Genomic DNA, 26,946 nt, shown 5'->3' on the forward strand with positions numbered 1-26,946 from the left:
ACCGTCACTGGCTTGGCTTTTGTGGGGAGGAGAGACGGTTTCACAGCACGACTTCTCTGTCAACTAGTTTTAACAATGTGCATCATTTTCAATAAACAAAGCTCACTTTTTTTTTGTTGCATATAGTAATTAAACAATGCTGGCAGCAGTGATGTGCACAGACATTTTGGGGGGAAAAGTGTTCGGGGGGGCGTTGGAGGGGCATCCTGTGTTGCCATAGTAATGTTAGATTTTTATTTTTTTTAATGGCAACTTAATTTATATTCACCTATTTTAGATCAATAGCAATACACTATTTAAAAAAAACATTCCAGAAGGACCCTTCTTATTTTTTTGTCCAGAGGTAAAAGGTCAGGTGCTCTAGCGCCTCCTAATGTCCAGCTGTGCACATCACTGGCTGGGACTCTGGTAGATGTTTGAAGCCCTAAAATAAATATCATTTTGTAGTTGTCAATCTGTAACACAGATTGTGTTACTAGCATGTCATTAAAAACCATCACTGTTCACACAGAAATGTTTGAGTGCATTTTAGAAAGAAAAGCAGTAGTTCTGTTAAAAACTGTTGCATTTTATTTAATTCATTTTAGACTGAGAAGTAAATCAAGCTTTAAATAGTCAAGCTATCAGCTCCAATAGCTAGCCTTTTGTTACCTGCTGCAGTTTCAAAATCTTCAATGGAGTTATTGTCAATGCTTTTTAATTTCTAAACTTTGATCATCTAGGGAAATATTTCCAAAGGAGATGACGCTGTCTTGAAAGAATGAGGAAAGTGTAGTACCCGTGTTTCACCAGCAGTGTGCAGCAAACAGATGGAAGAACAGCAGTCAAATCATAGTTTTTATTGTTTATGAATCACTTCAGACACAACTGGTAGACATTTTAGAAGATGAAAATAAAACACTTTTGAGAACACTGTAAAAGTAAATATAAAATGTTAACAGAATTAGTTTTCTAGTTGTGCTATAATGCCTCATTTCTCTTGAGGGTTGCATGTAGAAAATTCAAGCTAGATCTACTTTTTTTTTATTTTTGTCTTTATTGCTTTGAGTCCCAGTGAAGCAACTGACATATCCTATTGGGATTCTTCATTCATTGTCTCGGTTTGAGTCCAAAGGCCTCCTGCGGCACGCAGAGCAAAGGTGGATAGAAGGTTATCAAAGCTGATTCAGGAGCTCCACTGCCTCTTTATGGACCTGCAGAGGAACACATTCTGGTATGTTTACGCGATCACAATGGCCACATTCAGTACAAACCAGTTGGATAATGCCTCGAGTGTTCATGTCCCTTGAACATGGTCGAGTTAAACCCACAAACTTTGACGTAACTTTGTGGGAGTTCATGCAACAAACAAACACAATGTTGTACAAAACTGAAGAGGAAGGAAAAGGAGACGTGGTTTAGCATTTTGTTGAACCAAAACAAAATGTTGCAAACCAAAATTCTCAAGTAATTCTTGACAACTTTGGTCCGTAAATGTATTCGGTGCCCCGTGGATTAACGCTCCGTAGAACCATGTTTTATTCCTAACTACAGATTGGACAGAGAATACCTGTGAAGAGCAATTTTCTGTTCTTGCTGCAGATTCTCCTTTAGATTAAGGCACAAAATATTCAAGGAGTGTGAATACTTTTAATACTACAGTAGCTATGTGTGGTTATACCTCTTTGTCTTCCAGTGTGTGGATGGGGTACTCTTTAGCTTTGGTTAGCCAGTGAAGCGCTTTCTCCTTGTCGTTCATGGCCATGTAGGTCTTTCCCAACATCAGGAGGTTTTTACTGTAGAAGTTTGGGTCGACTGTACGAAGCAACAATTACAGAAGATGTGTTTAAGCTTAGAATCTTTCTAAATTATTATTATGAATCTTAGCTAAAGGCAACGGGAGCTGTTCAATGATTAGAGTACAAGCCGTTTTACCTTTCTCGGCCTTCAGGAAGAACTCCAAAGCCTGAAAAACACAAGTAAAACTAGCATTAGCATTAGCGATTAGCGATTAAAGATCAGTGACTGGTTAAGGCTAAAACTTAGAAAAGTGTCCAACCTCCTCGAACGTAGACGTAGGCGGTGTTGAGAAAATTACAGCGGCCACTTTGCGCTGATACCACGGCAACTCGGCAAAAGCAAAACACCTAAGGAAGAAGAAATTGTCTTGGATAAGATTTCACTAGAGCATCACCTCTATTTGGATTGAAATGCTTCAAAAGCTATCAGATGGTCTGCTTCCAGATCCGATGAAGATTCACGGGTTAGCAACGGGAAGAACAGTAAATTTGGCCACCGAACACTCATCATTCAGTCTCCAAGACATGTGAACTGGCACTGTGTACAACTGAATCATCAATTTCTGGTGTTTCATACATTAAAATCTCAAACTGGAACACAATAAAGAACAGTAGAAAGGTGCAAAATGGCACTACTAGCCACAAACCAGTAGCTTGCTATCATCACGTGAATGTAAAGAGTCTTTGAGAACCTTTTGAAGATTGAAAATATAATTTTATATAAGCCCAATTTCATTTAATTTCAGGATTGGTGGTGGAATTTGTATGACACTTCAGTAACGAGTTCAAAGTGCTTTAAATCATAAAAACATAATGCATTATAAATTAAGATGTAGTTAATTAATGCTAAAATCCTCCTAGGTTGTGTCCACTTCCATTTAAATTTGACTGCAATGATTGGGATAAGAGAAGAAGAAAAAGACTCACCAGTAACCTAGAATGTGTAAGGATGTGGCATCTTTAGGGTTGAGCTCAATAGACCTCTGGGAGGAAGATGATGAATAAATGTACCGCTTTTGTTTTCAGACAGTGACCCAGATGTTCTCACCTCCAGATGCTCCCGGATGATGTATGAATTTCCTATTTTAACCTTGACTCCCTCAAATTCCCCAGTGTCGCTGAGGCAAATGGCGTACCACTGAGTTAAGAGGGGGAAAAACGAGCATATTTCACACTGGGAATACACCGCCGAACGACATTATTCTTAAACATAATGGTTCCGATTGTTACATCAGTTCCTCTTCTTGCAGTGAAACAGCCGACTTACTTTGTGTGCAGCAAAACATTTGTCGTCTCTCTCCAGAGCACGCTTTGCATATTCAAAAGCCTCAAACGTCAGCTGCTTTTTCCTCCCGGCGTCTGTGTCGGGCAGGAGGGACAGGTCCCGAGACGCCCGGGCCAGCCTCCACAGGAACTCTGCATCCTCGCTGCACGGAAGCACACAACCTGCATGACGACCCCACACTGACCAGGAAAAAAATCCCAACTTTTGGTCCACCCATGTGCTAAGATGATTTGATGTGGTGCCCCCTTCTGGTACTGGATTGACAAAACGACTACAACAAAAGGGTGGCCTTATTGTCATCCAGTGGAGCTTTACTTGTAGAACAATTAATTCAACTCGGAGTTCTTTACTGGATAAAAACCAGATTCCTTCTGATGTTGAAGGGTTGACTTAAATCCAAGAAAAATGGCCGATGTTTCCCGTATCCAAAGTTGGAGGTATCCCTTTCTTGTCAAGATTTTCCTGTAGCTCTTTTTTTCTTCCACTTAACTTTCTGATCTGCTTCAATACAGCAAAGACCAAGCATATGGCTTAGCCTTTTTTTGTGGTGAGTGTCAGTGACTGTCAAATTAGCAAGCAGTCTTCCCCATGAATATGTAGGCCATAGTATTTCTGCGTTATTTTTTTCTGTGTAATATTCACACTTTCTGGAAAAACTCCTTAATTTTGGATCTTAACTAGCTGCAATATCTGGATATTGTAAACTTTTTGTATTAAATCACCAAAAAACTTTCCGTTCAGTCTTGTTTAGTGAAATTCGCCTTTAAGTTCGATGCATTTTGGACAGAAATTGATCTGAAAGTGAGCAGCTGCAGTTCAGGCTCACCTGTCCTTGTACTGCAGCAGCAGCTGGTAGAGCTTCTCTGTGTCTGCGCAGCTGTACAGGTAGTCAGCCTGCTCCAGGACCTCATCTGCCCAGACACAAAACATGACATCCTGCTGTTATTGTACAACAACTGTTGTCAGTGGAGATGCATCTGATAAGTACTGAATCTATTTAACTCCAAAATCACTTAGATTTTTTTATTATTATTATTTCTTTCCACCCCCACTACATCCAACCCATTTTGCCTATTTACCTTTATCTAAAGCGCAGACCACGGCTGAACTCTGCAGGTTACGGAAAGCTTGGTAACTTAGACCAGACAGTACAGGGAGTCCCAGCAGGAATGCAGCTCTTCCACTCTGTGGACAAGAACAGGTCAGAAAAACAAAGGTAAGGATTAAATGTTGTATTTTGTGTTTTATTGGTTGGTATCCTAGCTGACCTAAAGTAACAACATCCCATTTTTATATTTATATAGAAAATAAAGTTTGGCTTTCTCTTGGAAATTAAGTTTTCGCATGTATTTCTGAACTTTTTGTTAAAGCTTCCTGAACTTATTAGACCTAATAAGTTCAGGAAGCTTTAACAAGTGCGAAACACGATTAAAGCCCTGGTGAACTTTGACCTGCTTTCATCATCTATCAGTTCACATCATCCCCGTGAAAGTGACTGGCAACCTCTCCATTACTAAGAGCTTTATCGTCAGCTAAGCAGGCAGAAACAAACAAAACATAAAGTATTTACACCAAGAGCACCGACTGTCCAGCTGGCACTTGTCCGGAAGAAGCGGTTCGATCCCCTGATCCTTCCGCCTTTAGCGCCGACTGCAGCTTCCAGCAAACTCTTGTTCACAAACCGCGTTAAAACCCTCCGAGCCATCATCTCTCTGATCCAAAGGTCCAATGAGCAGGAACTGCACGGCTTAATGTCAACTCAGGCAGCAGCGAGCAGAGACAAACGGTGAACATTCAAGAGCACAAATGCTTTCTCGACATTAATTGGTTAAAAACACAAATATCCCTAAAGGTAACTCGGGTTGTTAAGTTTAACAACCCTAGTTTCACTGAATATATATCCAAGTACAACTTCACATGCATTATTTACTGTTGTTCAATTTAAATACGGCAATAGGTGAGACTTTTTTTTGTTAAATTATAACGAAACAGTGTTGCCGCTCTTGAATGCATCCCGTTGCCTGTGCTCGTCCCTCTGCTACTGATGAGAAACAAACGAATACCTTAAGAGTTCCGGGTTATTAAAAGTCAATAATAAGCTAATTTGTTAAAAAAAATAATCCTATCGTAGTTTCACTACTGTTGTAAAATACCCACCGTTCCTAGTTTTCCACTGCCATCGGATTCGATGGGATTTAGGTTGACCAATCAGAGTAAAGATCAGCAGTTGGCTCCACCCACACCGACTCTCCCAGCTGTTGTTGTCAGATAAACCTTAGTTTTCATTACTCGGCCAGAAGCAGAAATAAGTTATTGGATCAAGAGCTATTATATCAGGTGCTGAACGGGTAAATTAATGTGAGTAAGTCTCCAAATACTAAGGAGTGGATACTGCAAGTGATTGTAACGTGTTTTGGTTGGTCGCCACACCCCTCTCGAGGTACTGCAGTGTCAGTACAGCAGCTAAATGTGACGTTCACAAGTGATGGTAGTGTTAGAAAGTCTGTATGAATGATGTTACGGTTTGATGAAACCTTTACATAGACATGAACTGTTTATACCCAAGTTCAAATTCCAAAACAAAGTCACTTTCCTGGTTGATGTATCAACGATGTCCATTCTTTATGTTTTTAGAGTAAATATAATGTTTTTGTTGTTTTTTGCATTCATCTGTACGGTCGCGCTGTGCTGTCACTGAGGAAAATAAGTTTTTGCAACACTATTATGCAACAAGTTTCCTAACCATGTAGATTTTCCACGTAATTCGCAGTAAAAATGATAGACTTAAGTGTATTTTGAGGAAATGTTGTCATTTTACAACAGAGGTAGTGCATAATTATGCGACTAAAACAAGATAATACATGGTTTTCAATAAATATTTTTTTAAAAATCGAAAATATATGGTGTGCACTTGCAATCAACCATTAATCAATCAACCAACCTAAATTTATTGGGCGTGGTGGGTAGAGCGCACGACCCATGTAGGAGACTTCGGTCCGTCACTGGTTCGAGTCCCGACCCGGTGACACTTGTCGCTCGCTCATAACTCAACTGCCCGTCCATTCATAAATCCCACCAGAGCAAAAATAAATAAATAAAATCCTTTAAGAAAAATACTCCTTGTTTGTTCGTTAACAGCAGATTGTCTTCTCAACAAGTTCAGGTGGAATGGCCTCAGCAGCTGCCTCGGCTCCCGTGGCCACTCACCTGGCCACCAAGGTGGAGCTGACCATTTCGTGTGAAAACCTGATGGACATGGACGTCTTCTCCAAGTCGGACCCCCTGTGCGCCCTTTACATCAGCACTTCTGGCTCCCACTGGTATGAGGTCTGTGTCGGGGTCATGGTGGGAGATTGTAGAAGTCATCCACATTCTCATGACAAATTCATCCTGAGCAACGTGATGCGATTAATCTTTCTCCATCAGCTTGGGCGCACAGAAATGATCCTGAACTGCCTAAACCCAAAGTTTGCCAAGAAGTTTGTCATTGACTACTACTTTGAGATGGTGCAGAAGCTGAAGTTTTGCGTGTATGACATCGACAATAGTACCTACGACCTGAGTGATGATGATTTCTTGGGGGAGCTGGAATGTACACTTGGTCAGGTGAGTTATATATGTATACATGTATAAAAAAAAAAAACCCATTAATTTCTTTTCCTTTTTCAAAGCAACAGAGTTGTTTTTATTTGCATCCAGATAGTTTCCAACAGGCAGATGACCCGACAGTTGTTGCTGACGGACAGGAGACCTGCAGGCAACGGGACAATTACTGTAGGTGGACTCATTCCTCGTCACTGTCGTCTCATCCAACAATCTAAAACTTGGCTTATAATATGCTTCACTGTGCTGGAAAGTGGCCGAAACAGTAAGTCAGATTACAAATAAGCTTGTACCCCTGTGTCAACTGAATTATAGATATGTGCTGAAGAAATAACAGACACAAGAGTGGCAAACTTTGAAGTGTCGGCGAGAAGGCTTGACAAAAAGGTACAGATGCTTTTGTTTTGGAGTTTCATATTGCTCGAGCTTATCCTGTATGTGATAAAAATGGCTGTAACGTCGTTCAGTTTCTCTGGTGGTCCGACCCTTTCTTGGAGTTCTACAAGCAGACAGAAACGGGATGGCAGCTGGCTCACAGGACAGAGGTAAACGCATTTATCTGGATCTCATGCACCCGCGGCAGAGATACCGTTGCTCAGTCTGGGGACGCTTGTGCTTGTTTGTGCAGGTCGTTTATAACAACCTGAACCCAGTATGGAGACCTTTCCGTATTTCGTTGCGAGCCCTCTGTGGGGGAGATGTGGAAAAACCAATAAAGGTAATCTTTTCTCTTACATTTTACAGTGATGGCAAAAGTAAGTAAACTGCTAAGTTATTTCTAATGTTTTACACTAACATCCACATTTTTTGACACCTTTGGTATCAAAAACCCTAAAATAAATATCATTTTGTAGTTGTCAATCTGTAACACTGGGAATTTATATATTAAAAAAATATAAACTTCAATTTGAGTTTATGAATTGTGTTAGCAAAATGCTACAGCAACAAATGTCTCTGTAATGGCAGAGTGGTTGCGCTCTTGAAGCTGTAAGATATTAGGATTTAAAAGCAGGTGTGCTTACTTTGTTTGAAAATGCTCTGTATTAACATGAACTAATATGTTTTCTTACAACATATCTGAACAAAAATATGTCAGCTATTTTTGTGGACTTGTTTCTCTCACATGCTACTAATTCATGCTGTATTGCACTTTCTTTTCTTTTTTTTTTTTGTTGTGTAACGCTACCAAACCTAAAAAGCCGCAGTGTTTGTCACCCAGCCGAACAAGCACATGCATGATTCGTGGATGACGGTGTGAAGGTGGGCTTTTTCCCTTTTTTTGTTTTTCATTTGAGCTCATCTGAGGTAACGCTGCTGCTTATAATATGATGAAGCGTGCATGACGCTGAAACTTAATATGACGATGTTTCGTTTTGAGGAAAGCCTTCTTTTTCTTCTTCTTAGGTGGATTGCTACGACCACCACGTGAACGGCTCGCACAACCTCATTGGGAGCTTTACAGCCTCACTAGCAGAGATGCTAGCAGGCACACACCTGTCACCGGTAAGACTTTCTAGGCTTTTTATTTTTGTGACTGTTTGTGGTTTACAAAGATTAATACGTCATCTCTTTCCATTTTCAGGCGGAATTCGAATGCGTTAACTCCAGAAAGTTGAGAAACAAAAAATATAAAAACTCTGGGATCATTTGCATAAAACGCTGCCAGGTAACAATGGAAAAAAAACAAAACATTATGATATACAGAAAATATAGGTGAATATGTCACAATGTCAAAAGGGGGGTGAAATATAAAATATATCAGACATTGATATTGACCCAAAGTTTGACATCGGTGCATCCCTTAAATAAAACTTCCACAAAATGTGATGCTGAAATGTTTTGCACCATCTGATGGTAGCGTATAAATTCATAGGGAACTTATTTGGCGGCCTCCAGAAGAGCCTTTGTAGCGTCACGCAAAGTTTTTCCATAATTTCCCATAATCCAGTCTCATTTGAATCGCTCGTATGGAAACGTATGGAAAATGAACATCAACAATATTAATTGGGAGTCGTCTGAAATTCAACTCGGACTCTTAAGACCCGTTCACACCAGATGACACCTCTATACAGACAGAGGTGTCTATATAGACACCTCTGTCTATACAGACACCTCTGTCTGTATAGACAGAGGTGTGAACGGGTCTTAAGAGTCTGAGTTGAATTTCAGACGACTCCCAATTAATATTGTTGATGTTCATTTTCCATATGTCTCGTTTTTGTGGATACGGTTAAAGTAACGTTGCGTCTTTCAGGTGGAGAAGGAATATAGCTTCCTGGATTATGTGATGGGAGGATGTCAGATCAACTTTACGGTGAGTTTGGAAATGCCTAGCATAAACTACTTGGTCTTGTCTTGTAGAATGCTCTTTTATTTTTGCGTTCTCTCTCTCTCTCTCTGCGGCGGCCCAGATTGCCATCGACTTTACAGGCTCTAATGGTGACCCCATGACCCCCCAGTCCCTTCACTATATCAGCCCTGACGGCTACAATGAATATCTGCAGGCCATCTGGGCCGTAGGTAACGTCATCCAAGACTACGACAGGTAAACTACATATTATGGTTGTTTACCCCCACATCAGCTGTAGCAACCCATCCTTAATTGTAACCATTGTTAATAAACTTTTTTTTTTTTTTTACCAATCTTAGAAAGGAGCAAACATCAGTGTAGACAAAATCACAGTATGTGGAAGAAGTTTACAGTTTACACACCATAGCCTTATATGCCATAGCGTTTGATGCAAAGTTCATGTATCCTGAAATTTTTCATATTTTGTCATGCAACAAACTTAAATGTATTTATTGTATCCTTGTATGTGAAATAAAGGATACAGAATATTAACTTTTATAAGAAAGGTAAGAAGTGATGTTTGCAGTTTGCTACAAGCCTTGTAGAGACTCAAAGATGTGGAAGAAGGTGACCTAGACATCAAATTGAGGGTCCACCAGGTGGCGCTAGGGAGCCTCATACGCTGGAGGAAAGATGAGGGAAACAAAGGCAAAAAAAAAATACAAGAAGTTAAATCTAATGCAGTTCTTAATAAATAATAAAATTTTAATTGTAATGGGGTTTTTTTAAATAACAAAATCAAATCTGTTTTTCAATGATTATCATAAAATATAAGTTAAAATAAGTTATTGAAAGGTTATTTACCATGCTCATGTTTTTGATCAACCGGCTCTGCTCCTCAAGCTAGCAGAGTGAGCGCAAAATGGACGACCGTCTGTCAGGAACAAAACCGTCCCTCAGCTCTACTGTGAAGGACACTGCTGCATAAAACCCTGAGGATTCGTGGCCGACTAAAATCTGAATGTACAACACAGCAGTTAATAATTATTAAATAGGGAATAAAAGTGAGGGGCTTTCAATATCTTAGTCAATATCTTTATTTTGTTGAAGGGCAGAAGCTAATGACGTTTGGGAGGAGGCTCTCGATATGTAAAGGTTTGGGAACCCTTGATTTAGACCATAGCTTAGAATGACCCAGTTAAAGTCCAGACTTAATTGAAATTGAGAATCTTTGGGAAAAATAGGAAACTGGTGTTCACAGACTCTACATCCTGTCAGGCTGAGTTTAAGCCAAATTTGCAAAGAACCATGGGTAAAAAACCCCCCCAAACAAACCAAAAAATAGACCTACAAAGCTGGTAGAGACATTCCCTAAATCGAAGTCATTTTTTTCCAAAAGTGAAAATTAGGACAAAAAAAATCTTTTGGTTAAAAAAGTTTTCTTCCCATTGTATTGGGAAGAAAACAATATTACAAAAACCATTCCTATTTGTGCAGCAGTGTGTTATGTGAGTAAATGACTTTACTGCCTCTCCACAGGACTAGATTTGACTGGATGAATGTTAACTGTGACTTTCTTTGTGTTTAGTACTAAGATGTTTCCAGTGTTTGGATTTGGAGCTCAGATACCTCCATCATGGCAGGTATAAAAAAAACACACTATTAAACCTGACAGTCATACAGAAAACTTCATATTTTATTAAATAAAACTGCTTTTCAGATGTAGCAGAACATTTAATCTCAATTTTACAATCTTCAGTATTTACATTAGCTTGTTTGTGAAGCCATCAGAGCTCCTTTCTTGCTAAACACACTCAATATCAGGGGTGTCCAAACTTTTTGAGCCAAAACCATCAAGTCACAAGACCAAAACCATGAGGCAGAAAAGAGATGTATTTATTTTATCTGCACAACGATAAACTACTGTAAGCTGCAACAGTTTAATTACACGAGTAAAGCAGCCAATCTTTTGGTGTTGGAAAGGGATGTGTAAACTGTTGTAGATCCAAAACATAAAAAAAGAAAAGTGATCCACTTTACAGTTTTTTTTTTAAAGATCTTGACTGAAAATAACAGAACTTTTTTCAATTCTTAGTAATCAAAACAAAATTTAAGTCACTTTTATTGACAAGTACGTAGCCAAGTTTAATTAAAAAAATATTTAAAAAAATCCAAGTACTTTCTGCTAGAGTCAACATAAGATTTTAATTAGTCTGTAATGATTTTGCCGTGACTAAAAATAAGAAGTCAAAATTGAATCTTGACTCACTTTGGACACCCTTGATCTCCATTCTTTCTTCATGTGTCTGTGTGGCAAAGACCACTTTATCATGTCGTTTTTAATCTTCTTTAATCCTCATGCTGACAGGTTTCTCATGAGTTTCCCATCAACTTCAATCCAGCAAATCCCTTCTGTGTAGGTGAGCCTTTCGTCAAGTTTTGATTGCAGCTGTGCTGGCTTTTACCCTGAGAAGTGTGTGTGTGTGTGTGTGTGTGTGTGTGTGCTGTAGGGATAGAGGGGGTGGCGCAGGCCTACCGGCAGTGTCTGCCTCAGGTGAAGCTGTGGGGTCCAACCAACTTCTCTCCAGTCATCAACCACGTGGCCTGCTTCGCCAGACAAGCTCTCCGCCAGAACGCTGCGTCGGTAGGCAACCATTTTGATACTGTAAAGGGGCAGCGTTATGTGGTTTTCAAGCATGTAATGCTATTTTATAGCACAATCAAGTAACTGTGGTAATGTCAGTTGTTAAAAAAAATGCTATATATATCAAATATGACTTGAAATAAATTTTAGCTTGTATTTTAACGTCTTCAAATTGGGTCATTGTCTCTTTAAAAACTCCTCCTCTTTCTGAAACTCCACCTTCAACATAGCTCCTCTATTAACATTTTTACCAGTGTGGCATTGAGAAGTGGCTCATGTAATGAGCTCAGCAGATGCGAAGTTCCACCAGGTGTTTGCTAATTGCTACTGGCTAGTCTGAAGGAGCTGAGTGAGATAGGATTGCTGTGTAATGTGGAAACTTGGTAGCCTGGAAACTGCAGCCCAGAGGAGGAGCTTTGTCATCAAAGGCGGGGCTAGGTCCCACCAGTTGTTTCCCACAGATAAATGGTTGCCACGGGAGATTAAAGGACTTCTCAAACATGCATGAAAGAATTAAGGCAACGCTCCAGGAATGTTTTTGATGAAGGAATAACATAATACAATGATGTAAAGTTCAAAAAAGTTAGTTTTACATCATACTGCCCCTTTAAAATACAACAAAAATATGTCAAATTTATCTCTGATTCATGGATTTTCTGATGTCTCATAAGCCAAGGATTTTTTTTTTATATATCATTCGAGTATTCAGTAAAGCCAAAAAAAAAAAAAATGTGTAAACTGTTGAGTAGAAACTAGAAAAATTCCCAAATAAGTTTAAAGCTAATCCTCTCTGTCCTGTCCCTTTATGTCTGTCCATGCGCAGCAATACTTTGTGCTGCTCATCCTCACAGACGGCGTGATCACAGACATGGACCAGACGCGCGCCGCCATCGTGGAAGCGTCCCATCTGCCCATGTCCATCATCATAGTGGGCGTCGGCGGCGCGGACTTCGACGCCATGGAGTTCCTGGACAGCGACGACAAACTGCTGCTGTCCCCCATGGGGGACGCAGGTGCTAGAGACATCGTCCAGTTTGTGCCTTTCAGACATTTCCATGTAAGCAGCGAGTCAGAAGCTTTAGCCGCCCCTGCTGCCTTAGGGTTAAAATATACTAACTTGCAAAAAAACAAAAAAAACAAACATAAATACCAAATCAACTCCTCCAGGTTGTGTCACTTGACCTTGATTTTCATGGTTAATATTTAAGCCTGGGCACAGATTGTCCTGTCAAAGATAAGGATCCAACTGCATTTCACTCTTTTCGTATTGTTTGTTCTTTCTTTCTCTTCACAACTTTTCACAACGTTTTGTGTTGGTCTGACACCAAGACAAAAAGTTGTTTGTTTGTTTTTTAGAGCCACGTTTTTTTTCTTTTTAAAAAGACAATTTAGAATTTATCATAAATATTTACAATCTAGAAAATATCTTTTAAAATAAACATTTTATTTAAATGTTGTTTTCTTTTTGTTTGTTTTTTAAGGAGATAATATTGAAAGACAGAGAGTGGACACACATATATTGGGTTTTGATACTTGTGGAAAATGATGTCAAAACAAAGATTTCCAGAAAAAGTGTTATTGGTACTTTTAGTGTCATTCATTTGCAGAAATTCAATGCAAATGTTTATTGGGGGTAAAAAACACACAAAAAAAACACAAAAACTTCTTTATTATATCTATATTTTTCAAAATGTGTTTGTTTCTTTATAATTTTTAGCCAAAGACATGGAGAGCCATTGTGGAAGGCCTGAAAAGCCACAGCCTACACACATAAAATCCATCCATGTGTACTCTTTGAGATGATTTTTGCCACAAAATGTGGAAAAAGCTCAACGCTTATGAATGCTTTTGCAAGCCTAAACACGAGCAGTCGCATGTTTAATATCTCTAGATTCCCCGGGTCAGCTTGTGATGATTCTCCATCGTTATTGTGCCGTTGTTTTGCTGCAGGGAAACAGCGTGGCCCTTGCCCAGAGCGTCCTGGCAGAGCTTCCTGATCAAGTGTCGTCCTTCTTCAACGGTTACAAGTTAAAACCACCAAACGTCTTCGGCGTGCCTGAGCCGTCCTAATGGGAAGAGTCAAACCCTCCCAACGTGTCGTTTGGGACTGGGAACCTCCTGCCTGCATCTGCTCCAGTTTTTCATTTAGCGTGAAAAACCGCAAAGAAAAAACACACCTACCTCTGTGACTGACCTTAAATCAATTCATGCCGTAAGCAAAGTGTTGTGATACCTGCAAGCATTTACAATAACTGAGACACCCTGTCCTCCATCCTCAATCCATCTGTTTACATTTCTTTCATTGTTTTTAAATGTGTGTTTTCTGTTTCTTGTCTTATAATGATGCTTACATACTTACTTGCATGTTGCAGAACTTGGATGTTGTTGAGCTGAGAACCTTTTGTGCATCAGTAGGACTGACTGAGCAATAAATCAATAACAGACACGCAATGTAATAACACGCCCCACAGAATTCTGAATCATTTCACCAAACTCCCGTCCAGAACCACACAGCATTCTGGGGGATGTCAGAGGGAATGCTTTAGTCGGCCTTAACGCATTTCCTCTTTGGTTACCTAGCAACAACCGGATTAATTTGGAGTTGCAGTTTCAGGTTTGGCCTCTTCCCTGCTGTGTGGAATAAAAGGAGAAAATGAGTACAACAACTCGACGGAAAACTAGATAAAACAAACAAACAACAACAAAAAAAAAAACCCTAATCAATAAGTATTGATATTTACTGATATGAAAGCCTTATATTGTGAGGCATTTTTCAGCCATATTGTCCAGCCCTGTATCATTAAATAAGAATAAGTCCCAGTGCAAGGAGTCTGACTGTGAGTGAAACGGGAATCTTTGTGTATTCTGCCATTTTGGAGTAAATTAAAATAAGGAATTTATGAAACTTAATGAGTAATGACTTAATGTTTGTGCTGATAGCTTAGAAACATTGAACTGAGGTTTGGAGACTGAACAGACTGCGACAGGACCTTAATGTGCATCTCCTGTAGCAACGTTTGTGCTTGCTGCAACATGTTTGGCATTGAGGCACTATTTCAGGCTTTAATAGCTTTGGTGGCAGGCTAACTCAAGCCAGAGTTATTTTGATGAAAATAAATGTTGACATACATATCTTTTGTAATTTCTGTGTTTGTGATTTTTTTCATTCATGTTTTATTTTTCTACTATTATGAGCAGGATTAAAGAGGGAAGAGAAAACAAAACAAAAAAACAAATGTGTTGATCATCTGAGATCAATCTGAAGGTTGTAAACCTTCCTGTTGCGAGGTTACTAATACAGATTATATGTCAGAATGGAAAAGCCAGTCTGGGCAACAAATAATGGAAATTAATTTTAATGTATCTGGGAAAGCCCCGCCCCCTGCCTATATAACTAACATAGAGCACACGCGTCACGTGAAATACGGGATATTCAACCGAGTACGAATGACGTTTATGTTGTAAATATTATGCAGCCCGTGAATTGTGTGCACTATTATCTTCTGTTTGTGGGTTCGGAACAAGATGTGGTGACTGGAAGGCGGAGGAGCGACCCGGTGTCAAAGTGTTTCTGGTTCCGTCGATGACAGGAGAACACCGCCCTCTTCTACAGCTAGCTAGCCAACCTCAGTCTCTTTCTGCTGGGTTCTAGGAGGACGGACGGTTAGAGAAAAGGTACGTTATTACCCAAGGAAACCTCTGACATAACTTTATTTTTGTTCACTATATTAAAAAAAGGGCGAAACGTTTTCTTAAAAAAAAAAAACGCGCTGAAACGTCTGCATTTATAATGGCACCGCTCGCTTTTATGGAACGAAGCTCAAACTAACTGTGAATAGCGGCCAGTTGTGACTAAATATCCCATCATGTCTGGGTTTTCACTACTAAGCTGCTTAGTTTAGAGTTTACTCACAGGAGCCATTTAAACACGTACAGTGTTGATGTTTATCTGGCTGTAATTGCAGAGCGCTAAATGTCGGCTTTGCGACTAAAAATATATTAACCGGAGCAGTTTGTCACAAACATAAACCAGTTGAGTAGAGTTCAGTTTCTTGGACTTGTAGAGGAAAATGCTGTCACACTTTTTACCGACTACGCCCTTTAATAGCCATCTAGTCAATGTCAACATTTCCATATAAATCCTCTGTGCTGTGGTCTTTTGCTAACTGAAAGTAAAACATTAGACCTCTCAGCAACAGCTCAGATATTTCAAATATTTCCTCTCATGTAATTTAACATTGGTGATGTCATAAATGTGATTGAACAGAGGCGGCACTCTTGTTTGATGGCATTCCTTTATTCCTGTAAAGAGATAATCATGCCATCTATAAGAACATTTCTATGGGAAGAGAAGCAGACCCTCAGCATCACAGAACCCCTACCGTACTGACGGTAAGCACCAGGTGCTTCTTCCACATGTTCTGGATGTTTATCCTTCCTTTCTTTCACACCAGATCCATGTGGAAATTTTGTTGCCGATACAGAATTCCAGTAGAGTCCCATTAGGTTCGTCTTAGACTTTTTGAAGGCAGGTAAGAAAAGGCTTTTCCTCAGTGTGGAAACTTTCCTTGCACTCCTCTCTTGGTATGGGATGAGGCAAATTCAGGATATCATCCATCCCCTGTAGTTTATTTCAGTTGGTATAGTCTACTACTCTCCTGACTGAAGACGCAAAACAATTGCTCATCTTGAAGAGTATGTTCTCCTTCATTCCCTTCTTAAACAATGGCTGAGAGACGGTGCAAAATTATGACCAGATGCTGCAGCATTGCACAAAGCCAAGGCAAAGGTGCAGTCAGTGTAATTGGCGTACTTTCACTATCACTATTACTGTTGTGTGTGTGTGTGTGTATGTATATATACATATAAAGCAGATGAAGCCTGGCAGCCTGTAAGGCTTATGATACAATAAGCCTGGCTTATAGGGGTCAGAGAGTTGCACTTGGAAATTTGAATATTTCTTAATCTCCCCCTCACTCCCCCCCCTAAAACTGCAGTGAAGAAGCCATGGCGTCCTTTGAAGCACCGCAACCCAAGGCCACAGACTGCGTCACCAAGGTGGCGCTCAACATCGCCTGTGATGATCTGCTGGACATGGACGCCTTCTCCAAGTCCGACCCCATGTGCGTGGTCCTGTTGAACTCCTCGGGTCCTCACTGGTACGAGGTGAGCGCTCGGCTGTTTCTGTTCTATGTCACTTTGATCACGGAAAAGATCTGGACTTGTAATGCAACGCAGCTTTTTTCTTTTGCTTTTTTTTTTTTTTACCGTCTCTTGTGCTAGATTGGGCGAACGGAGAAAATCCAGAACTGCCTGAATCCCAAGTTTTCCAAGAGCATCGTCCTCGACTACTACTTCGAGGTGGTGCAGAAACTGAGGTTTGAATTGTACGACATCGACAGCGAAAACTGCACTCCAGAAGAAGCGGACTTCCTGGGACAGTTCGAGTGCACCTTGGGACAGGTCAGAAAGAAAATGCCAGCTACTTATCGAGCTTGATGCGTCTTTTTCGATTTGTAAAAACGTAGACATTTCTGGTCTTAAGCTAGAGGTTGTAGCAGCTCTTACTAAACTGACTTGCTGTGTCTCTGTGTTCAGATTGTGTCCTCGAAAAAACTAACGAAACCTCTTGTGAAGAGAGACAAGACACCAGCAGGGAAAGGAACGATAACCGTGAGCTTATTTGATTGATTAAAAACTTATCAAGTACTTCACCTCTTTTGCTTTTAGAGCGTTGCTGCTTGTTTTAGGTGACTGGAACCGCAACAGTACAAGTGGGCCATTTCTGCTCTCTGTACAAAATAGAAAGTGTTTGGAGCTGCTTATGTTACTTGACCTTTTGGAAAAAGACAATTTATAATTTGGGCAATTTGTTGGCATTTTTAAAGAATCACCATTTTATTTTTAGGTCCTAAAAATATAGGAAAACATCCAACTTTTGCCAAAATAAATAAATAATATGTTACATGCATTTTCTTCAATGGTATATTAATGTTTGCATTAAATGTAAAAAAACAAACAACAATAACAAAAAACAACAACAAAAAAAAACTTAACACATAGTTTACAATTCATTGAGGATAATCGGATCTAAGAAACGTTACTGGTACTTTTATCGTCATTTTGTTGTGGAAATTCAGTTCAGTTATCCCAAGAAGAGTTTTGGTTGTTTTATACCAAAACAAATCAAACGAGCTGGAGGCAAAATTCTGACTTTCTACAAAGACACACACACAAACTCGAATCTTTACATAACAAACATTATTTACTGTTCATATTTATGTTTTAGCTTCAACAACTCGAGTTCAAGACTATTATACGTTCTGGGATGCTAAGCAGATTTTCTTTTTCCAATTTCTAGATTTGTGCGGAGGAGAGAAACGACAACAGGGCGGTGGCGTTGGAAATTGCTGCCAGGTCACTGGACAAAAAGGTTTGAATGACTGACTGACTGATCCGCTCGCTGATTGGTCAGATTACTCTGCTGCTGAATTTTTAAACTCTTGACCAAACCGTTTTGTCAATACTGAATTATTAAAGGCAGATGATTGAAGATGAGTCGTCAAATCAATGTGACCTTCATGATTAGATCAGATCCTGGTGTCTATGCGCTCAAAACAACTCACTTGATGTAGTAATTATTAGGGATGCTACTAACGATTATTTTGGTTGTAGATTAATCTATTGATTATTCTGTTGATTAATTGATTAATCAGATAAAAAAAATTGGCTCATTCTCCAAACTTACTTGCGTTTAAGACATTTTTTGTTCAATGTTAGAAGCTTATAACTAATTTTATTATTTTTAAAATATGAAAATAAGCATTTTATCTCCTACAGTAAATAAAATATAAAATAATATTCCCATTATTGAATTCTTGATCATTTGTAGTAAAGGATGCATCTGAAATAAAAAATGAAAAACACTTCTAACATCAACATTTGAAAAGTTTAGCCCTTTCTGCTCGACTTAGCATCAATACAACGTGTGTTTGGTCTGTTCAATAAAAGGAAAAAAATTTGAACCCAATGAAACTAAAACTGCCACTTGATGAGTTCTGGATAAAACATATTTACAAACACTTTTTGTATGATTTTACATGTAAAACATATTTGAATATATATTTTTCAGGTTTGACTTAAGTACTGCTCTAAGTGTGCTGTCCTTTTGTTTTTGAGTCTGTACTCCAGTTAGTGATTAATCGATTACCAAATTAGTTGACGATTATTTTAATAATCAATTAATCACGATTAGTACGATTAATCGTTTCAGCCCTGGCGATTATTGAAAACAAGTTCAAGAGAAAAATAAATATTGCTAACTGCCTTCCAACATTTGTCATTTCCTGGATAATATAAGAGTTTATGACTTACATTTGGAAGCCTTAACATTGCTACGGTTAAATAAAGTTAACTACAGCTCTCTGTTTTTTCCAGGACTTTTTTGGCAAGTCCGACCCTTTCCTGGAGTTTTACAAGCAGACAGAAACTGGATGGCAGCTTGCCCACAGGACAGAGGTACAGACACAAAGTGCTGTTTGTGATAGTGAAGTAATTACTGTTAAGTTTAAAGTGTGCACCGTTACAAAACATTGCAGTTTTTCCTAATATTTACTAATATTTCAGGTGGTGAAATGCAACCTAAACCCCATATGGAAGCCATTCAGAATCCCGATTCAGTCCCTCTGCGACGGTGACGTGGAAAAATCTATAAAGGTACAAACACTACAACTCCAGGCAGTATTAGTAAAGATAAAAAGCTAAAAGCTAGAATCTCCTAATGTCTGAGGCTTCTTCTTGAGTAACATCAAGTCCCCTGGACATGTTCTGTTGCGTTTAATCTCCTTGCTACAAATAAAGAAATGCGTGTTTGTTTTATGTCCATTTCTTAACTCCATTAAAGCACACTTATGTGGAACAGATGCTTTCCAGGCAGCACAAGTGAGTTAACTGTTAGCAGAGTGAGTGCACATCACTTGAAGGATGCGGTGTCTGTGACCGGACCGGCTCAAGTCCACAATGCATCTACATCCGTCTTAAAGGAACACACCTGCTGCTGAGGAGACTGGTCCATTGCTGAACCCACCTGCTTTTTAGTCTGTAATGAGACGATGCTGCGCTGGGGGTCCAGTCACTCATGAATTGTTTTTAACTTGGAAATTTCATATTAGGCATAGTGCACCGCAAAAGTACTCACAACCTTTGAATTTTTCCACATTTCATCAGTATAAATCTGAAACTGAAGGAAACCTTTAATCTTTCTTTATAAACACAAAAATTCAACAAACTTCATTACTTCAATCCAGCTTCATTCTGTATCCACTTGGTACAAATTTAACTAAATCTTACTTTGCTAGTTTTGTTTTGACGTATAAATTTAACTTTTTTTTTTTCTACAAATCTCAGTCAAAATGCAGCTCCTTTGTTTTACCTGCTAGCTACATGGCTAAACGTTAAATTGGTAAGAGAGCCAATGGACCAGTTTCTCCGTTAAGATGGATGACCCATCAGCTTTCATAGCCGTTGATTTCTGTAGGCTGTAGCTTCTTCTAGCTTGTCTGATCTCTGCTGGTTGCTTCATACTGTGTGTAGAGCTCTTCTGTTTTCTCTGTTCTCTCCACACCAACAATGGATGCGTGTGTGTGTGTCTCTGCTAGAGGTTTTCACTGTCAGAGTGTCACATTGAATGCATCACACTCATGCTCTTGCATCATCTGCTCTGCCTCCCACATGCTTTAATTGATGATAATAAAGACTAGTGAGACTTTGTCCTGGTTCTCCCGACCCTCTTTTGTCTCCCAGATCGACTGCTACGACTACAACAACAGTGGCTCGCATGATTTCATCGGCTCCTTCCTCACGTCACTCTGTCAGATACAGCAGGCGTGTCAGTCATACGCTGTGAGTTCAGTTTAAACCTTTGTTTTTTTCACGACGCGTTACGAAAACACCTGGTAAACGAAAGGTGGCGGTGAAATCTGACTGGTTTGAGTCTCTTCTCCTCAGGCGGAGTTTGAATGCATCAACAGCAAGAAGAAGCAGAAGAAGAAAGGCTACAAAAACTCTGGAATTATCATCATAAAACAATGCAAGGTAAATATTTCATAAGACATTTCCTTCATAAACCAAATAAATATGTAATTTTAAAGCCATCATAATCCCAAAAAAGAAGGTTGGACTTTCTGACTAAAACATATGTGGGCATTCTAACTCTATGCCAAATGGGTATGACAGAAAATAAAAGGAGCAAGCACCTTTAATCATATATTAGTCCAATTAATTTTAATGAGGAGATCTGAATCTGCTCAGGAATACGAGTGAGATTTATTTGTCTTAACATGTTTTAGAACAACGTAATCCTAATGTGACGAAAAACGTGCAAATCCCCGTCTTTCGCATTGACACATGCAGAAAGTTTTGAAAACCACGTAGTCTTTCCACTCGACAACTTTGTGCTACTTTAAGGTTTCTTACTTAGGGGTGAAGTTGAGTTCTGTATTTTCCAGGTCTGGATACATTTAAAAAATGAATAAGAGTGAGGAGGAATATTTGTATTTCCTGACCTAATCGTTCCCTGTTTCAGTGTTTGAAACTTTTCTCTGTTGCGTTCTTCCCTGCTCCTTTCCTCAAGTCCATCCTCGAAATATTCTTCCATCCTTCCCTTCTTTGTGCCTTTTCTTTTTTCCTTAATTCCTGTACCCTTCTTTCCTTCCTTCACTCCTTCCTTCCTGGCCTTCTAACTCCATTCCTTCCTTAACGTTGAGTCAGGAGAAGCATGAAAATCTTAAATGAAAGATGCAGTTTTCTATTATGATTATGGTGTTAGAATATGTATTTTAATCCTTATTTGCTTACAGATAGTGAAGGAGTACACATTTCTGGATTACATAATGGGCGGCTGTCAGATTAACTTCACAGTGAGTACTACAATCTATTAAAAATCATTTCCACTCTAAGAAATATCGACAAAACTTCCCATTGTGTTTTCCCATGTTTGTGTGATTTTAACGCTGATGCTCTTTATGCTTGTGGTCAGATTGCTATCGATTTCACGGGCTCCAATGGGGATCCCAGTTTACCCTCATCTTTACACTACATCAACCCTCAAGGCTACAACGAGTATCTGGCAGCGATCTGGGCAGTCGGTAACGTCATCCAGGATTATGACAGGTAAAAAGATGACGTTGAATGCATGGTGTTAATAAGGTAAACTTACTCAGACTTTAAATAAAAAGACTCGATAGAGAAAACGAGGAGCGTTGTGCAATTGTTTGCACAGGTCAGGTTAAGGATTTGTCCTTTGACCATGATTGCAACACCTTGATTCTCAATCTTTAGCCATTCTGTTGTAGATTTGATGCTGCGTTCAATGTTACATGGTTGCTAGAGGCAGACGGACATTAAATGATCTCATTATATAGTTTTTAAGTGATTCCCCCCCCCTATTCTGGACCTCCATACACCTCAGAGGTCACATTGTGGTAATTTGGACCAAAACATCTGAAGAATGCTTCGACCATCTTAGTTAGTCAATACCGCCAAGATTTAAGGTGGTCCTTCAGGCAAAAGGGAGCCAACCCTGGTACTAGCAGTAGGTGTACCTAATAAAGTGGCCGGTGAGATGTTTGTTGCTATAGAGAATAAATGTGAGGAAGTAAAGTCCGTCCAGTTATCAGGTCCAAGTAGAGCAGCTCTGATTAAATGTGGTTTTCTTCCCTCCATCTTAAAGTCGCCGCAGCAGAGGTTGGAAAACGTCAACACTGACTTATACCACAGCTGTAGGAACTGCATTCCTCCAGGTTCTCCCCATACTTTCCAAACACATGGGTAAACTTCCTTGTGCGCTCTGTTGGGCATAAAATAACGGAACAAATGATTTACAGCAGAGGTGAACCAAACCCATTGTCCTTCTGAATGAGGTCCTTAATAAAACTCATGGGACACTCAGTGCAGTATGACCTGGGGAAAGTGTATGTCTTAGTCCTCCATGTTGCTTAACTCCCCTTGACCAACATTCTTACTTGCATAACTTCCTTTCCACAGTGACAAGATGTTCCCCGCCTTTGGTTTTGGCGCAAAGCTTCCTCCAACATGGCAGGTGATTGATTTTAGCTGTCTTATACTTTAAAAAAAATAAAATAAGAGCTCACCCTGGATCAGTGTACCTTGTCCAGACACATTCGTTTGACATAATTAGTTGCTCGTCTGCAGGTCAGCCATGAGTTCCCCATCAACTTCAACCCCTCAAATCCATTCTGTGCAGGTAAGACCTAGTGAATCTTTAATGTCTCACAGGAAGTTAAAGTTCCTTATGTTGGGGCTTCGTCTTTATTTTTTTGATGTACTACGTTTACAAAGTGGTGTATAGAAACAAGAGATCCAGATTGTTTGTGTTACCCAAATGATATCTGTTTTCGTCTGGTTTTGTAGGCATAGAGGGAGTGATCTTTGCCTATCAGCAGTGTCTGCCTCAGGTGAAGCTCTATGGTCCAACAAACTTCGCTCCAATCATCAATCACGTGGCCCATTTTGGCAGAGAGGCCTTACAGCAGCAAACCGCCTCTGTGAGTTGCAACAAATGTTTAATTAATTGCAACAGTTGAAAAGGCTTATATGTGCTGAACTTCAAACTCAAATGTATTTTCTGGAAATTTGACTTGCTTGACCAACATGTATGTTGTTTTTTCAAATGGAAATCTGAAAAGTTGTGTGTACTAATGTCTTCTTTCATTATAATGTCCATTTAGAGGACAGTATTATATACTAAATTGACTTTACTGAACTTTACATCATGTTATAATGTTATTCCCTCATCAAAAACATACCTGGAGTATTGCCTTGATTCTTTCATGCACGTTTGAGAAATCCTATAATCTCCCATGGCAACCATTCAGCTGTGCAAAACACCTGGGTGGACCTACCTAAGCCTTCGAGAACGAACCTCCTCCTCAGAGCTGCAGTTTCTGAGCTTCTGCCTCACATGGCAGAAGCTCAGAAACTGAGCTTCTGCCATGTGACAAGTCAGCTGGAATTAGCAAACACCTGGGGGAGCAGGGCATCTGTTGAGCAGTGCAACACTGGTAAAAATGTTGCTAAAGGGTTAATAGAGGAGCCATGTTGTGATGACTTCCTGAAGGCGGAGTTTCAGAAAGAGCAGGAGTTTCTTAAAGAAGCAGAGGCCCAATTTCAAGGCGTTGAATTACGAAGTAGAATTTGTTTTTAGTCATATTTGATATATAGCATTTTTTAACAACTGAAGTGAACATAGTGACTTGATTATGCTATAAAATGGCACTATGTGCCTGGAAAGCACATAATAATGTCCCGTTAATTTAATCTCACCATAAATTCTCTGCATTGTCTCCCATCTCCTGCAGCAATACTTCGTCCTGCTGATCATCACCGACGGAGTCATCACCGACATGGATCAGACGCGCACGGCCATCGTCAACGCCTCGCGGCTGCCCATGTCCATCATTATTGTCGGCGTGGGAGCGGCGGACTTCAACGCCATGGAGTTCCTGGACGGAGACGACGGAGTCCTGCGCTCGGCCACGGGCGAGGCCGCCATGAGGGACATCGTGCAGTTCGTGCCATTCAGGCAATTCCAAAACGTAAGCTCCAGCGCGCCCCAACGTGCAGATGTGCTCCACCGCGGACGTTGTTTTAAGTTTCGCACATCTAATTTCAGGCAGGCACTGCAGCACTCGCACAAAGCGTACTGGCAGAATTGCCTGACCAAGTGGCCTCCTTCTTCAATTTATTTGACCTGAAGCCCCCCAGCGACCCCTGTCCTTCCTAGACATGTACGACTATCCCATCCTGTTTTTCCAACTTGTTTTCCTCCCTCAAATTTTCATTTTGGTGCTAAGTTCAGTATTTTACAGAAGATAATATGGTTTTTAACATAATTGTGAAAGCCGTATTATAGTAATAACACACCTATCCATTTCCTGTACACCCTTGTCCCTTTATGGTAATAATGTCTTTATTTATTTAATGTCAATGAATCTTCTTTTTTGCATTCTATGTAAATACCTGATTTCAACTTTATGCATAGCAATGCTAACCCGAGCCTTTCTTTAGCTGCTTGTTCTTTGGCTTCTTTTTCACATTGCGTATATCATTTTTGTATTTGTCCGTCCTCCATTGTTACCATCCCTGTTTCTCCTTTCTCCAGGGTCCTCAGGAAGCTCTTGCTCAGAGCGTCCTGGCAGAAGTGCCGGGCCAGGTGGCGGGCTTCTTCAATACCATGAAACTGAGCCCACCTCACAGCAACGATCCTCCCTCTGACCACCTGGCATCGGCGCCCCCTAGTGATGCATGCTGAGAACCAAACTTCCTCCGAAAGAATGACGAGTCCCCTTCAACTCTGAAGCCTCTTTGTTAAGGCGCGTCAGTGTTTTGAACCTAGCCTAGCATGGCTTATGCCGAGGAATGGACATGTTGCGATATGTTAACACTTTGCAGCTGTTTTATATAACACTCACATTTACCAGGCTTATCCTCGTTACACGAGACATTTTATGACATTACATATATTTGCTGACACAGTCTTACGGCACTCCGTCACTGTTCTTTAACCTGCATCTTCAGCCCACCTCTATTCTGCCTGTGTCAGAGTTGAGGTGCATCTTTCTTCCGCTGTGTCTCCTTTGCCATTGTTACACAGTCTGTTAAATCAAATTAGCCCTTCAGAAACCATAAAAGATGGTTTTGCTGTATGAGGAAGCAAACAGCATCTCATCTCACACACAGTAAACTGAAGGTTACTATAGAGAAACCATCACAGAAATACTTACAGATTTTATTTTCTCATAAGATGTGTTAAATTATTTTAGTTTAACTAAAAAATAAAAAAAAGAAAACACCAAATAAATTGGGTAGAAATACTTGTTTAAACTTTGGTTAATAACTACAACATTAGGTTTGTAACCCTCGTGTTTCTTGCGCTGTAATTTTTAAAAGGGAGAACATTGAGAACTATTGCTTCTATAAGTAAAGTGTTTATTTAGCAGGTACTGACTTAGTAGCAGTCGTGGTTTTTGATCTGAGTTGTATGACTCACCACCCAGACTGGCATGACCTACATCTAAAAAAGGTTACCAGTTTTAGATGATTTGGTTGATTGATTGATTGATTCAACCAAATCAATCAATAGATTAAATGTTTTGAATAAATTCATGTTTTTTTTTTTCCAAGAATGAGGCAGCTAATATCGGCCATCTCCTCAGTCTATCAGTGCTGAAGTCCGATGATATAAACTTAGTTTTCTCCTTGATCCCCATTTTACTGCAGTTACTTCCTTGTGGGTCTCTATATGTTATGCGGTCCCACAAAATGTAAATAGGTCTTAGGTGTCAAAGCGAAAGCTTGTCAAATGTTTACAAAATGGATCAGCTATATGTCACTATTAATAATGATTTGTGCAGAATCAAATTTATACTTAATTTGACTGATCACTTGGTGCTTCTATGCAAGTGGACTGGTTCTTTATTAGCATAATCAGGGAGACCTAATAGAGAAAATGTTTTACACACTAAACATATGCACATAATAGAAGACGTTCACTTTGCCTTAACAAGCGACCAACTAGAGAACCCTTGTATGTACATTTTATAATTTAGTAAAAATGTAAAAATTCATTTTTGACTCATGTATTGCCTTATGTCATATCTCTTTGTTATATGTGTTGATTCTGTCTGTACTTTGTTTTTGTTCCATGCTATGCAAAATGAAAATCAAGATGATCAAATAATTACTGGCTTATGATGTTTAATCAAATATGTAACAATTGGTATATGAGACAGGCTTACAGTGATTCAGATGCACAATGGCATTTATGTAGAATGTTAGTTGTTATATATTAACATCCATAGTCAATTATCAGTTTTCTGATAGTCTTACAAGTCATTCCTCAAGAAAACAACAAAACACTCCTATATTGTTCATAACAAGTAAATACTAAAAGATTCAGCATGTTGGATGTCTGTTTTTCTGTTCTTTTTACATTTGCTAAAATACCAACAACACAAAAAGCTGAGCATTTTACAGGTTAATAAAAAAAATAATAATTTTGAAGAGTTTGTGTTAGTGTCTGGTTTATTCGTGCAATTGGTACTCCTTGTGAAAATGTGAAAATGATCTAAAAATAAAGTAATTTTTCATTGCATGAGGATAGTCTTACATGACAAAAGGTAGAAAAATAAAACATTAAATGTTCAAATTAATTATTGCCCTGTCAGTCTGAATTCAGTTTTGAAAAATAGCAACTACGAACACCGACATCGTACCTGGAATACTTGGCAGAATGACCTGAAGACCAAGAACTTATTCTCTCTGAATG

General features: G+C 39.5%; 3 protein-coding genes across 6 annotated transcripts; 2 read left to right on the top strand and 1 right to left on the bottom strand.

The window, feature by feature from the left end:
* Positions 1–820: 820 nt before the first annotated feature.
* rmdn1 (regulator of microtubule dynamics 1) lies at positions 821–4,881 on the bottom strand. Its single transcript, XM_007559859.2, has 10 exons — positions 4,634–4,881; positions 4,143–4,248; positions 3,890–3,974; positions 3,046–3,205; positions 2,827–2,916; positions 2,706–2,761; positions 2,039–2,126; positions 1,915–1,945; positions 1,661–1,794; positions 821–1,193 (listed from the first exon to the last, which is right to left on the bottom strand). Exons 1-10 carry the CDS (start codon positions 4,769–4,771, stop codon positions 1,155–1,157), a joined length of 927 nt encoding a protein of 308 aa, XP_007559921.1. The 5' UTR covers positions 4,772–4,881; the 3' UTR covers positions 821–1,154.
* On the top strand, positions 4,202–14,297 carry LOC103143360 (copine-3-like). The gene is made up of 16 exons (XM_007559857.2): positions 4,202–4,279; positions 6,222–6,390; positions 6,490–6,669; positions 6,763–6,837; positions 6,982–7,053; positions 7,134–7,211; positions 7,295–7,384; positions 8,071–8,169; positions 8,249–8,332; positions 8,921–8,980; positions 9,078–9,211; positions 10,545–10,599; positions 11,325–11,376; positions 11,467–11,600; positions 12,424–12,657; positions 13,551–14,297. Exons 1-16 carry the CDS (start codon positions 4,233–4,235, stop codon positions 13,668–13,670), a joined length of 1,683 nt encoding a protein of 560 aa, XP_007559919.1. The 5' UTR covers positions 4,202–4,232; the 3' UTR covers positions 13,671–14,297.
* Positions 14,298–15,002: 705 nt separating this feature from the next.
* On the top strand, positions 15,003–26,245 carry LOC103143362 (copine-3-like). Of its 4 annotated transcripts, none has more exons than XR_001663032.1 (17): positions 15,003–15,304; positions 16,604–16,766; positions 16,884–17,063; positions 17,199–17,273; positions 17,962–18,033; positions 19,038–19,118; positions 19,227–19,316; positions 20,403–20,501; positions 20,607–20,693; positions 21,458–21,517; positions 21,637–21,770; positions 22,644–22,698; positions 22,812–22,863; positions 23,031–23,164; positions 23,978–24,214; positions 24,292–24,464; positions 24,499–24,770. XR_001663032.1 is itself a non-coding variant. In XM_016675188.1 (17 exons), exons 2-16 carry the CDS (start codon positions 16,608–16,610, stop codon positions 24,400–24,402), a joined length of 1,626 nt encoding a protein of 541 aa, XP_016530674.1. In that variant the 5' UTR covers positions 15,003–15,304; positions 16,604–16,607; the 3' UTR covers positions 24,403–24,406; positions 24,781–24,873. The 4 variants fall into 4 exon arrangements, 3 of the variants coding, with proteins under 3 accessions (XP_016530674.1, XP_016530673.1, XP_007559922.1); XM_016675188.1 differs by lacking the exon at positions 24,499–24,770 and adding an exon at positions 24,781–24,873 and having other exon boundaries at positions 24,292–24,406; XM_016675187.1 differs by lacking the exons at positions 24,292–24,464; positions 24,499–24,770 and adding an exon at positions 24,781–26,245.
* The last annotated feature ends 701 nt before the right edge of the window (positions 26,246–26,946 follow it).

This window comes from Poecilia formosa, unplaced genomic scaffold, assembly GCF_000485575.1.
Source record: "Poecilia formosa unplaced genomic scaffold, Poecilia_formosa-5.1.2 Scaffold108, whole genome shotgun sequence".
Classification (NCBI taxonomy): domain Eukaryota; kingdom Metazoa; phylum Chordata; class Actinopteri; order Cyprinodontiformes; family Poeciliidae; genus Poecilia; species Poecilia formosa.